General features: G+C 44.4%; 1 protein-coding gene across 9 annotated transcripts in view; it reads left to right on the forward strand.

The window, feature by feature from the left end:
- The first annotated feature begins 13,572 nt into the window (after positions 1-13,572).
- EGY2 (ethylene-dependent gravitropism-deficient and yellow-green-like 2) overlaps positions 13,573-14,036 on the forward strand; it is a 38,973-nt gene continuing 38,509 nt past the window's right edge. For 6 of the 9 annotated variants that reach the window (XM_090002983.1, XM_090002981.1, XM_090002984.1 and 3 more), the window contains exon 1: positions 13,575-14,029. In XM_090002983.1, coding sequence (XP_089859109.1) covers positions 13,848-14,029 — 182 coding nt within the window. In that variant the 5' untranslated portion in view covers positions 13,575-13,847. Of the gene's footprint in view, positions 14,030-14,036 lie in introns of all 9 variants that reach the window. The other 3 variants (XM_090002985.1, XM_090002986.1, XM_090002980.1) reach the window with 2 other exon arrangements.

Consider the following 14,036-nt stretch of genomic DNA (forward strand, 5'->3'; position numbering starts at 1 on the left):
ATGGGATGACCACAGATCGAAACACAGGGAAAGCATCAATTGCCGCGAGGTTGAAGCTGGGCATACTCTCTGGTTGGAGGGAATGGCGGTTCCCATTTACCACAAAGAAAAAATATCCAGATATTTTTATGTCAAAAGGGCCGATTCCTACTATTCTGATCATGATGAACACGAGCAAATGCCTAGATGTTTAGAGAATATTCTATCATTTTATTTTAAGGTGAAAAATATTATGGTTGAAGTGGTTGATTGATCATCTTGCAAATCTTTATGAATGTTGAAAGTGAAACTTCATTCAGTCACCCAAAAAGACATGCAAAGAAGAGGCTGACAGGACATCACCTTGATTAATTTCATTTTATTAGCATTTCATGTGAAATATTTCCAAATCCCAACCGGGCACCTGCTTGGTTCAGTATGTTGACCAAGAAAAAAACCATTTGCTAACAAAGTAACAAAAGTGTGCCATCTCGATCGAGTCAACTTCATAGGTAAAATATTCATACCCGTTTAACCTGAATGTCACTAATCTTGTGACAATCAAACTCAACCATGACAACTTTTTGTTGTGTCAAACTTTATTTTTTGGTATTGTTGAAAGCCAAGATATGGCAGGCTTCCTTGATGGGGAATAGCCCACACTACCTCAATATATGCATACTGGAATGGGTATTGCTATGAATCCTGAATACATGGCATGGAGAAAATCAATTTGTTTATTGCGATGATGTATCACTAGTACTCTTGCATAAGAAGTCCTTGAAATTGTTGTTAGAAACCTCTCGAGAGGTATGGAATGCTCTAATAACCTCCTTTGCCCATGTATCTAAATAATGATATTTTTTGTTGGTTCAAAAGTTGCAACTGCATCGAAATAATGAAATGCCTATAGTCGATTATATAAATAGCTTTCAAAATATATGTGATGAGCTTGCGGCCATAGGCAAGCCTATTGGTGTTGACACAAAGGTGTTTTTTTATTGAATGGGCTTGGAGCTGGTTATGAATCATTTGTTACAATCATGCTAAAGCCACCAACTCCATCATATGAACAAATCGACGGGTTGTTGCAAAGTCATCAAACCATATGTGATCTTTATGAATAAGTGAACAATCACTCAACATCTTTTAGTGAACAAATTGTAAATAAAAAATATTGAAAATTCCACCGAGTTTCACTTTAAAACGTTGAAAAGAAATTTGCGATATATTCATGGCACCATTGATATGAAACTCGGTTATTGGCTAATACTTCAATTTAGTTATATGATTTCTCTAATGCATATTGGGCCAGTTGTCCTCTTACCATAAGGTCCACTATAAGTTTTTGCACCTTCCTTGGTGTCAATTTCATATATTGGAGTGCTAAGAAACAACACACAGTGGCTCATTCTAACACTGAAGTTGAATACAAGGCAATGACGTCGACTGCAGTAAAACTTATATGGTTATCATTTATTCTTTGAGACATTGGGATATATTTCTCTGAACTGCATAATCTATTTTGTGACAATATTTAAAATATTCACGTGACCATTAAACTCACATTTCATTCTCGTATGAAGCATGTTGATATTGTTTTTCACTTTGTTCAGGAAAAGGTAGCTCGTGGCAGTCTTATCACTAAATTTATTCCTTTGTCACAACAAGTATCTGACATTTTGACCAAGGCTCTCCCTTGGATTATCTTTAATGACTTCGTAGCAAACTTGGGCTGTGAATTCACCCCAACTTGAGTTTGAGGGGGAATGATAATCATATGAAGATGCTAAGGCAAATGGAGTCTCATAACCGAATATGTGATAAGGAGGATCACAATGAGGTGGCTAAGAGGCTAAGGGAAATGAAGGTTATCAATAATGAGTCTCTTGATAACCAAATGAAGGTTATCAATAATGAGTCTCTTGATAACCAAATGAAGGTTATCAATAATAACCAACTCCCAAGAGGAGCTCACGTTAAACATAGAGAGAGAGTCCAAATATTACGAGAGGAGTTAACGATATTGATAGAAAGAGAAAGAGAGTTACTTGTAAAAACTATATAAAGACTCTCAATAATGCAACCTACTCAAGTCATCAAATTGAGTAGGGTATTTGGCACATGGATGTAAGTGATCATAAACACTGAACCATGTAAATCGTGTGTAGTAAGTTGCACTTTCTATTTGTTCTCGTTTGTTTTTAGTCATATGTATTTTATAAAGTCATGGTGTTTGAGGTTGCTAATTAAGAATGATGAGTAAAACAAATAACATACTGATGAAACAGGAGTTATAAAAAGAGAATTTAAGCATACAATGAATCTTAAGCAGATAATATATACATCACAAGTCAGGGATCCTCTAGTACTTGTCTGCTAAGTTGATAAAATGAGATGGAGATGTCTTTGCAAATCTTCCTCTCATCAATTAATTTGTTGCTTCTGAATAAGTATATCCGTGTTTCTCAATGTGCTAGAGAAGGTAACATACCGTTGGTAGTTCTTCAAATATATATTTTTTCCTTTAAATCTGTCATTTTTTTTCCTGATTAAATAGCAGAATTGTAATCGAACTAGGCTACTAGGTAGAGTTCCAAAACGTTTTGTCATAATTCCTCATTTTTTGGGCTATCTTGCTTGCTTACTTTATGTCTGCCTGTATCAATATTAATGATATCTTCCATTCTCTCATTATGTCTTTAAAATTCTAAGTTTTTTCTGCTGAACTTTTATAAAGGATTCTCCTTTATTGACAGACGAATAAGATTATCAATAGGCCACTTGCTGGGACTGCTAGAACAGGCAAGACAGAGAAGGAAGATGAAATTTTAGAATATCAACTACTAAATGATGAAAAGCAATGTGCTGAGCACATTATGCTGGTTGATCTGGGAAGGAATGAAGTTGGAAAGGTAACTGATATCACTTTGGGCATATTCCACATATTTTGTTCCGCATGTGCCACACATTCACATTTGTATGGTTGCCAGTATTTGTATATGTAATATCTTTGAAGAATCTAGAAAAGCATTTGGTGATTTTGAGAAAAGCACGAAAACAGAACTAAATGTGTTGATGTTTTTTTTACGTAATAAGAAAGAATATATCTTAGTAGGAGGCATTTTATTTGAAGGTGAAATATTTTAACACAAAACTGTCACTATAGTTTTGTAAGAATGTCTCACTATTTTGAAATTTTCTGAAATTAAAAAAAAAATCATGATAAATATTTCCATTATATTTTGTGAAAAATTCATGATAATGTTTCAATTTTGAACTCATTGGAGATACATGCATGTACTTTTCATTATTAGCCGCTTTGCTTAGTAGTGGCTGTTAAATCTCCTGAAGCGATGTGAGCTCCGATTCTTTCATGAAAGGAACTTGATTTTAGAATTACACAATGATGGACTCATTATATGAAATGTTCTTCCGATACAAAAAAGTATCATGTTTCTTGTCAAATCAAGCAAATATTTTTGAATAGCTTATGGTGGTAATATTCAATTTATCTGAAATAAATTTTACTTTTATTGCTGACGTTATTAATTAAAGACATACTGTATTTAGTTACACAACATGATTCAATAGCAGTTATGGATATTATTGGAAAACATCTGTATCCTTCTTTTCATGCTTCATGTGTTTTATATCATTCATATCCTACCAGGCTACAAGTTTATTGCACCACCAATCTGTTTAGTAATTTATATCTGTTACCTAATTCCTCGGACAGAAATTATGCTCATCTCTATGGTCAATTACTTTGATTTGGTCGTGAATGAAGTTGAATCGTCAGATAATATCTTTTCTATTCTTTGTTCATTAGCTCTTTTTCAAAATGAATGTTCAATTTAGCTATAGACACACATATCTGAAAAGGCTGAGTTGCACAATAATTTTATGAAAACTCATCCTGGACATGCTGCATATCGGAGTTGGCAAACTCGCCCTGGAATGACTGACTTCGGAAAGGACGTGTTTACGACCAAATATTAGTGTCAATTCATGAAGTTTACCACTTTACCCTACGGAATGACTTCCAAGTGCTTCAAAGCAACCTTGTGATTGGTTCACCCATTGGCCAACATTCCGGAATTGGTCAGTGAATCCGTTTATGGTATCTTGTTCCTGCACCACTTGTTTCTCAAGCATCAGAGAAGAAGATATGTGGTATACCTTATCATCTACTAGAATATATGGGCTACTTAAAAAGTAAAAAACTGAATAACTTGGTGTTGGAGTTGGAAGTTCAATAACCATAGATTAAAAACTTGCCAGGTCAACCTAGTGACTCGGCCTGGATTGCCTAGTCACTGGGTCAAATATGAGTACGTTCGAACTCGTTTTGAACAAATCTGGGCTGAGTCACCAAGTTGACTCAGTCGAGTCAAGGGCGAGTTTATATATATATATATATATATATATATATATATATATATATATATATATATATATATATATATATATATAGAGAGAGAGAGAGAGAGAGACGAACTATAACCATCAACATTACGAAACGAAAACAGGTTCAACCAACATTGAACCTACCGAGAAACCAAACACGGGCCCAAGACATGCCAAGGAGCCCCAAAAAAGGGAAAAAAAGAAAAGGAGAGATGCAAGGAGAAAAGGAAGAAAGAAACAAGAAGCAAATACAGTTAGGCGACGAGCATCACCCAGGATCATGAATGGTCCCTGGAGGCAGATGGTGTTGCAGATCAGGGATGTTGATGCGGAGAATGGCGTATACGTCCGCCAAAATAAGGTTCACCATTTTGTTGAACACTGCCGGAATATGCCGAAAAATAGCATTGTTGCGAGTCATCCATATGGCCCACCATGACGAGAGAAGCCAAGTTCGCCAAATAATACGCCATTTGTTGCAATGACGAACTGGTTGAGGACCCCACAACAAATCATTGGCGAACGATTCCTGACGCACGCTGACCCCCGGCTTATTCCAAGTCACCTTAAAGATGTTTTGAAAAACAGAGCACTCCCAAAAAAGGTGAAAGGTAGATTCTTCAGCCGCCTCACACAACAAACATTTACTCGACAGATGAAAACCGATGGATTTGAGGAAGTTGTCAGTCTGCACCCGATTGTGTAAGATTAGCCACGCCAGGAAACATGATCTCGGAGTGGGACCCTTGCCCTAGATCAGGTTCGTCGGAAACCGGTCCACCCCCGACGGAAGGAGAGCGAGGTAGCCTTCTTTAGAGCGGAAAGATCCGTTCGGAGCAAGGTTACGACCAAAGAACAGAGACTGCGATTCAACATTGCCATTATGAGATAGAACTGCAGACCATGCTTGGATCCATGATCGTCGAAGCTTTGACATAGATCGCTGACGCACGCTTGTGACCCCCACCAATGATTCCACACCACCGTATTTAGCTAGAAGCACGCTTGCACACGGAGACCCAGGTTGGTGTGCAAGCCAGCTCTGCTTCACGACAAGAATCATACTTTTCAGCCGGGGGTCCTTGATTCCCAAACCCCCCCTATTTTGGGGTAGTCGAAGAGTGTCCCACCCTATTAGGTGGCGCTTGTTTTTGTGACCACGCCCAGACCACAGGAAGTGCGTCACTACCTGAGCTATCTTCTTACTAACCCCCATGGGCATCAGGAACATAGACATAAAAAATTCTGGCATAGCAGAAAGAACGTGCTTGATGAGAGTTAGTCTACCTGCGATAGAAAGGTAGGACGCTTGCCAGCCCAAAATTTTTTTCTGAACCCTTTGGATAGTGGTGCTCCAGGCTGTCGTTGATACACGACTGATTTGTAGCGGCAGACCCAGATAAGAGAAAGAGTTATCCGAAACCGAGCATCCGAATATCCGCTGGCCCAAGTCCAACATTGAAGCAGGGGCGTTGACCATGGAAAGACAACACTTCTCGTAGTTCAAGGATAGACCTGACATCGATTGGAAAAAAAGAAGGACAAGCTTGAATCTTAACATTTGTTGGATGGAGGCCCTTCCAAAGATAATTATGTCATCAGCGTATGTCAGGATCTGACTACGACACTCTTGAATACCGAGAGATTCAATTAGATCACCCTCCACTGCCCTCTTAACCAAGACCACCAGGCCTTCAGAGACGACATTAAAGAGTAACGGATACAGAGGACATCCTTGTCGAAGACCACGACCAAGTTTGAATTGTTTTCCCTTGACCCCATTGATCTAAAACTGAGATTGGGCATTGGTTACCAGCTCATGCACCCAGCTAGAGAAACGCCTACCGAAGCCCAAGTTTGCCAACATGTTGAAGAGGAACGGCCAATGAACCGAGTCGTAGGCTTTATGAAAGTCAAGCTTCAGAGTGAAAAAGGCCCCCCCGCTGATCTTGAGAGAGTGCAACACTTCTGTGGCCAAAATGAAGGAATGTTGAAGTCTTCTGTTAGGAATGAAGGCAAACTGAGCCTCTGAGAAAATCCTAGGAGCAATTGAACGCATCCTGTTAGCTAAGACCTTGGCGATAATGCGATATAAACTGCCTAACACTGATATAGGTCTAAACCGCGAGATATTCGATGCGGCTTCCTCCTTAGGAATAAGCGACACAATTGCTAGGTGAGAATGAACCGGCAATCGGCCATTTCGATGAAATTCGGCGAAGACACTAAGAATGTCACTCTTAACGCATTGCCAGAATATGCGAAAGAAATCCACAAGATAGCCATCAAATCCTAGAGCTTTCTACCCAGACGACTCTCGCACCGCCGAGACGATTTCTTCTTCGGTGAACAACCCCTGAATCGAGTTGGCTAGCGCTCGATCCATGGTCAAAAATAAAGTTGAACCCATATTGCCACCTGCAGGAATACAGGTTATAAAAATAGTTGGAGACAGCATTGAGTACCTGATCGCCCGAAAAGGAGACACCATTGATATACAAAGTGTGAATCACATGTCTTCGATGTCTGTGAGATGCTAACGAATGAAAGAACCTTATATTCTCGTCACCCGCTTTAAGCCAATTCACCATTGACCGCTGCTTCCAACGAATTTCATCCTTTAGACGCCACGATTGCACTAGAAGAGTCAGCTCGGCCGATCTAGCATTAAGACATTCAATATCTGATGCATTCATATAGGACATATCCAAGAGAGATTGATTGATAGAAGCCAGCGCTCGCTCCCAATCCCCCAGATTTTAGAATTTACTTATTCTATTGGAGATAAGCCAAGATTTGATATCGCGGGATAGACGAAAAAGCTTAACCATGCATCTTGTAGCCGCCCGGACAACAAAACAAGGTCTACTCCAAGATTGATGGACTAACGACTCGAAGCCCGCCTCCTTAAGCCACCATTGCTCAAATCTAAAGGATCTATTGCCAGTGAAGCCTTGACCCCATCGGATAACAATCTGACTATGGTCTGAGACAGATGGTGGCAGAAGACAACAAGAGATGTCATTAATAGAACTCAGCAGCTCTGACGAAACGAGCACCCTGTCTAGCAGACGGAAGCACGAAGTAGATCGTCGATTGGACCACGAGAAAGCTTCACCAACATGGGAAACGTGGTACAACCGGTTCATCTGAATAAAATTTTGGAAGCCCCTCATTGAAGCCGAGAAATTAACCGGAAAGCTAGAATCGATAGGAGACATAAGGCAGTTGAAATCTCCCATGATAATATGATGATCCCCGAATGAAGCAATTACCCTATTTAAGTCCAACCAAAACTCCTCCCGACGGCTTTGACGGTGGGGACCATACACCATAGTGACCACAACTGAAATAGTCTGAGTAGGTAAGGGAAGAGTGATGGATATGGAAAATGTACCTTCGTCCACCTGTTGAAAGGCTAGAGAATGCTTCCCGAGGATGAGGATGCCTCCCGCATATTGAGTCGCAGGCTTGAAGAAGGAATCTGCACCACGCCAGATTTCGGAGACGACGGAGCTCGAGATATCTGCCATCTTCGTTTCACAAAGAGCAATAAGATCGAGCTTTTCTTGACGAATCCAACTCGCCAGGAAAAGACGTTTGGTGGGGCAATTTAGTCCCCGAATATTCCAACACAAGATCTTCATAACTGAAAGTCTGAAAATACCCGAGGAGTGCGGATCCTCACAGACCGCCTAGGAGAGACCCCAGACTCGCCGGATGGAGATAGCGAAGGTCGACGACGTCTCCTAATAGGGAGACCACCCCACCCAGGAGGAGATAACCCCTCGACCGAAGGAGAAGTGGTGTTGATGAACGAGATACGCCCAGCATCCGCGACCATGGACGGTAAACGGTCTGCGATCGCGGCCAAGGACTCACGCATAACAGAATCGACGTTGAGGAGCTGGGCTTGGGAAAGCGCAAGCTTGAGCCGCCGAGCTGCATCGTCCACAGACAGACCCAAAAAGGATGAGAGTTGACCACTCAAAGATGACGAACCCGCAATTGACGGATAGACCAAGTTTGGGGAGCCCTCCAGGCCTGCGAAGTCGCCCTCCCGGATGAAAGAGGAGGAGTTCAATGCCAACAGAGTCCTGCAAAACACGGCTAACAGAGGGGCACTTACCAAGCTGATGGAGACCAGGCGAATCGGACATACAATGCACTTTGTTGAGAAAGACGAAACCAAGACTGAAAGGCCATCAACCAGCTTGAAGAAGAAACACTGTCGGATCAGGACTCCGATAATAGGCGACCTGTGGGCTCGAGCAAGGAGAGAGTCCTCCGAGAGATGAGATCTGTTACGCGAGAAAGACCCAAACTCATATGCTCCATAGGTCGAAGCAAACGAAATATAGGATGTTGCAGCTGCCGAGTGGCAGAGAGAATCCTTAGACGCCAAGGCGACACCTGACGGTACCCGATCCCCATCAAGCTCGAAGAAAGGATCCACCAAAATGTTCCGCAACAACATAGCCCAAGACTCAGACCACCCGGGAAGCCACGACAGCCAACATCTTCTTGACCGAGGCCAAGATGCGTCGTCACACCCGCCATACCACCTGAAAGCCCGCCCCGCTTCTAACAACGAGCACAAAAAGGAAAATACTACAGATGATGATGATGCGAGCAGATTCGCACCCCGAGGCTGCAAAACGCCCCCTGCCGACACAGAGACACAAACACCGCCAGGGAGCCGCGGTAGCCCAAACGCCAACGCCCCCGAAGGAGAGCAAGATGACGACAACGGACAAAGAGAATCCCTGCTCACCCAAGAAGACCTCGCCACTTCGCTAACGGGACCCACTGTATCCACCGATCTTCGTACGGCTTGAAAATCGAGTGGCCAACACGACCACCAAGACAAGGAGAGGCGAGATCTCGATAATTGAATCGGGGAGAGCCTGCTTGCCTCACCTCTGGCCATAACAACTCCTCGCACATCAAAAGGAGCGAAAGAAGAGAAAAAGTACCTTCGTCGACCAGAAAAAGGAGAATAAATCGAAGGCACCCCCGAGCACGCGACCTGCATCCTCGATCTACGCCGAGGAGAAAAGGACGGATAAAACGCAGGCATCCTCGAGCAAGCCACCTGCACCCCCGAGCATGTCGCAAGCACTCCCTGGCTGCAGAAGTCACCAGACGCGGAACCCTCAGAGACAGAGGCAGCACAAAGGACAGGCGGGCCCGACACAGCAGAGCAGAAACTATCCCGACCCAAGATGGCAGGCGAGCCACAGGTACGGTCATGACAAAGATGGTTAAGATTGAAACGCTTCCCTGTGAAAGACATCGGAGCAGCCGTAGACGGTCGCATCGGCACCCAAACAGAGCCGATCTTGAATCCCAAAAATGACGATGAAGGATCTTCCAAGATACCGATCTGGACCCAAGGCGCGAAAAAGGCTTTGCGAGGGCGGTGCATACCTCGCGAAGAGGCTCGTCCGAGGGAGGGAAGAGGGACTACCGCCCACGAGTGCTTCAGCACTGGGTGCCGCCGAGACCTGAACAACGAGGCACAATGGAGGCAAGCACGACGCCTGCAAAAGTTGAGTGAAAGGCAACCCGCGCACCACCAGTCACCCGGCTTCGCCTGTGAAAGACGAGAGCGAAAAAGCTTTTTGGAGAAAGACCGCTGCCAGGTAGCTTTCACCTCCTGACAGCCCCGACCGTCGATCGAGCTGGGCGGCCTACGAAAGAAAAACGGAGCCCGAAGAGTGGCGCCAACAGAGCATGCCTGAAGGGATTCCACCCTGACAGCTCTAAGAAATCGCCCGACATCACGGGCCAGCAGTGAACCGGCGGCGAGACAGGACGCGAAGGCCTCCGATAGAGAGAAAAACACACGAAAAGATAAGCGGAAAGGGAGAGCAACAAAAGCACCTTGGCGGCGAAGGGCGAAAGCGAGTCCCCAATCGTTCAAAGCCTCTAGGATAGAGGATAGAGCATGTTGGTTGGTCTGCAGGGAGTTGGAGGCTCCTAAGCCCCAAAAGAAGAGGGATGAGGGAGGCATGTGTCCCACCGTAGGATTGACGATGGAGGTTGGAATCCTTGACGCTGATGGTCGAAACCCCTTACACTCGGGAGACTTGGAGCTTGGTGGAGGACTACTTCTAGATGCCGAGGACAAAGGAGTCGGTGCCGTGGACGCCCACCGCCGTGATTCCCTATCGGACGGCCTCCAGCACGAACTCCACCTCCCGTCGTGCATCGCTGAGAGAAAGAGACCGAGTAACCTCCCTCAATCGCTCCTTCACGCTGCTTTGAGACAGCTGTAAACCCAATCACCGATGCAGAGGAGGAAGGGGGCTGGACCACCCAAAAATGGTGGCAGAGGGGTCGTAAGACGCGAAGGGTCGGAAGAGGATGGACAACAAGATAGAGGTCAGTGAGAGTCACTGTTGCTGGAAACTCAAATGCTGATGCGGAGGCCGAAAGGGGATGGACCACTGAAAAATGGTGGCAGAGGAGTCGTGAGATGCTGAGGGCCCTATCGACGGGCGCACACAACAGAGGGCATTAAAGAGCATCCGACGGAGGGCATCCGACAGTGACTGCACTGACTGGAAATGAAAAGAAGAAGGGATTTGGGGTTTTGAGGATTTGGGGTTTGAGAGAGAGAGAGAGGACCGTATGCTCTGAGACGGTGGTGGCTCTGCAATGGGAGAGAGTGAGAGAGGTGAGAGTGCTGTGATAGTGGTGGCTCTGAGACAGTGGAAAATCGCCGACGGTGGTGGCTCATAGAGAGAGAGCGATTGTGAGAGAGAGGAAAGAGGAAAGGACTGCCATCTGGTGGGAAGGCGGGGCTGCCATCTTGTGGGGGCGGCAATGGTGGTGGTGGAAGAAGAAGGAAAGGTCGGTGGAGGTGGAACAGAGAGAGAGAGAGAGAGTCACGGGTATAAGGTATTAAAGGGGGTGTCTTTTGTCAAAGCTGGGTCAAAAGGCATGGTGGGGAGCAGAGGACGCCGAAGCTAAGGATGGTGGGGAAGAGACAGTGTAATACCCCGGTGGGAGCAGAGGACGCTGGAGCTAAGGATGGTGGGGAAGGGGAAAAGCCATCGGGATGGGGTGGAGGTGTCAGGGTAATACCCCAGTGGGAGCAAAGGACGCCGGAGCTAATACAGCACGAGACCATTGAGGTGGTATTCCATCAGAGAGAGAGAGAGACAGAGATGAAGATCCATCAGAGAGAGAGAGAGAGAGAGAGAGAGAGATGACAGTGGACTGGGAGGAAGTGAGGCTCTGCCTCACGCTGTTTGGACTGCGGATGGAGGACATGAAATGGGGATGAAGGTTAAAATCAAAACCCATGCAGGGATGGAGGCGAGGATGAACTTATGCTTTCTTGCCCCGGCCCGCCCTGCCTTGCCCCATTTGGACTGGGGATGGAGGTCATGACACAGGGATGGAGGTTAAAATCAAAACCCGTGCGGGATGAAAGGTAGAATTTTGAGACGGGGCAGGAGAGGAGACCTTGTCCTTGCCCCCACCCTGGTCCACTGCTATGTCTATATAAAAATATGATTATACATACATTAATAAAATGATACATTAAATATATTATAAAAAATATCATATATTGTATATTATATATAATATATTGATAAAATATTTAAAAAAAATAAATATATATATATATATATATTTATATATTTTATATAAAATATAAAGTTAGCATGACCCGACCGGGTCATTGAAGGACGAGTCAACCAGTTTTAAAACCATGCATAAAACAATATACTTTCCACTGCTAAGGGTGTCCAGGGATGAAAACATATTTGCATCTTTGAACTGTATTTGCTAAAACTGAGGTTATTGAAATGCCAACTTCTTGGGTGCATACTCGGCGTTAGCTAAGGCTCCATTCATTTGCATTTGGGAAGGTTTTAGCTTAGGCTAAATTGAGGAAATTTTATAATAGGCTATTTTATTTATGTTATTTTAAATGTTTAAACTGGTATTTGAATGTTTTTGTTTTTAAATTCTAATCTTTGCAACTTATTACTAACATGAATAGAAAGAGCCCAATTTCTAAAAAATAGGTGGGGCTTTTTCCTTTTGCTTCTTTTAATTTTCTATCTGGCTCCTGAAACAACAAAATGGATGCGTTTACCATCTCCATTGACCTCTCCACCATTGATGACCCCTTCCCAGTAGCTTCAGTGGCAGTCTCACTCGGTAGTTCCCGGGAAGTCCTACCCTGCAGTCTCACTCAGTATGCAGGGATCGGGATGGGTATGGGGTGGGGCGGGGCGGGGCGGGGGAAAGCGTAAGTCCATCCCTGCACTGCTATGGATTTTAACCTTCATCCCCGCATCCATCCCCATTTCATGTTCTTCATCCCCGGTCCAAACGGAGCGAGGCGGGGCGGGGGAAAGCGTAAGTCCATCCATGCACTGCTATGGATTTTAACCTTCATCCCTGCATCCATCCCCATTTCATGTTCCATCCCTATTTAAATTGAATTGTGGGTGGAGTTTGCATTTTTTTTTTTTTTGAAACAAGATGAAGTTGGCAACTTAACACAACATTTCAACAGTGTTCACTTAATGATATTTTTGACAACTCCATTTCCAATACCATGTTGTGCCAACGCATGGAAAATAATGTTTCCGTTCCGATTCAAGTCTCAAAATTTTGAAAAAATGTCAACGATTAGGATAACCGATTAGGTGATCCATCAAATCACATCATCTTCACCGTCCATTGCTTCATCCCACAAAGACTCCACGGTCTTTATGCAATTTGTGGACGGTGAAGATGCCAAATCACATTCCCTAAAGTGATTTGTCTTGTTACCTGATCTGCTCTCACGGGCTAGGGCTGTCAAAGGGTCAGGTTTGCGTAGGATCCAGATTTTCCCGAACTGCCCAAATGACCAGTCAGGTTTGGGTTATGTCAGTCATGAAAATGAATCAATATTTGCACCAAAAAATACGTATAAATACCAGGGTCAGTGGGTTGGGTTGGATATCCAAGCGAACTTATATTACAAACTTGACTCCATGCTGCACGGGTCAGGTTAAGGTCGACCTGAACAAGATTCAGGTCAGGGTTGGGTTTGGGTCGACTTGGATAACATTCGGGTCAAAAGTTAATTTTCAACCCCGTACTCGGGTGTTCAGGTTGAGCTACACCCGATACGTCTCAACACGACCGACTCGTAGTTGTAACTGAACCATCATCACCGCAAGAGAACTGGCGGGAAGATAAAGATCTGCTCTCCGGAAACACTTGTCACATTATGATTGGTTTGTCCCCTGCCGCTTCGGTGGGATATTCGCCGTTACGAGCCGCGGATAATTCCCGCCATGTCCCTTTAAATTCTCCCCCCACCCCAAGCCCTCCGGTGACCGCAGACGGTGAGCCAGCCGGAATATCACCCGAGGGCGATTCTGCCGACGCCATGAGAGCAAGAAGCTCGGACGCTTAGGGAAACTTTCCGGCGATTGGAGATGAAACCTTATACTGCTTTTGGAGAGAAGCTTCCGACCTTCGTTCGCTCCACCGCTTGCTATGGCTGCTGTATCTCTCCGATCCCTCCTCCTTCCGTCGTTGCTTTCTGTGGTTATTCGAGAAGGAAACCGCCTCAAGTGAGGGTTAGGGTTTCTGATCCGCGAAGGAAGGCCGATACGAGGTCAGTT

The sequence above is a fragment of the Nuphar pumila genome, chromosome 4 (assembly GCF_984573655.1).
Source record: "Nuphar pumila chromosome 4, dmNupPumi1.hap1.1, whole genome shotgun sequence".
NCBI lineage: Eukaryota > Viridiplantae > Streptophyta > Magnoliopsida > Nymphaeales > Nymphaeaceae > Nuphar > Nuphar pumila.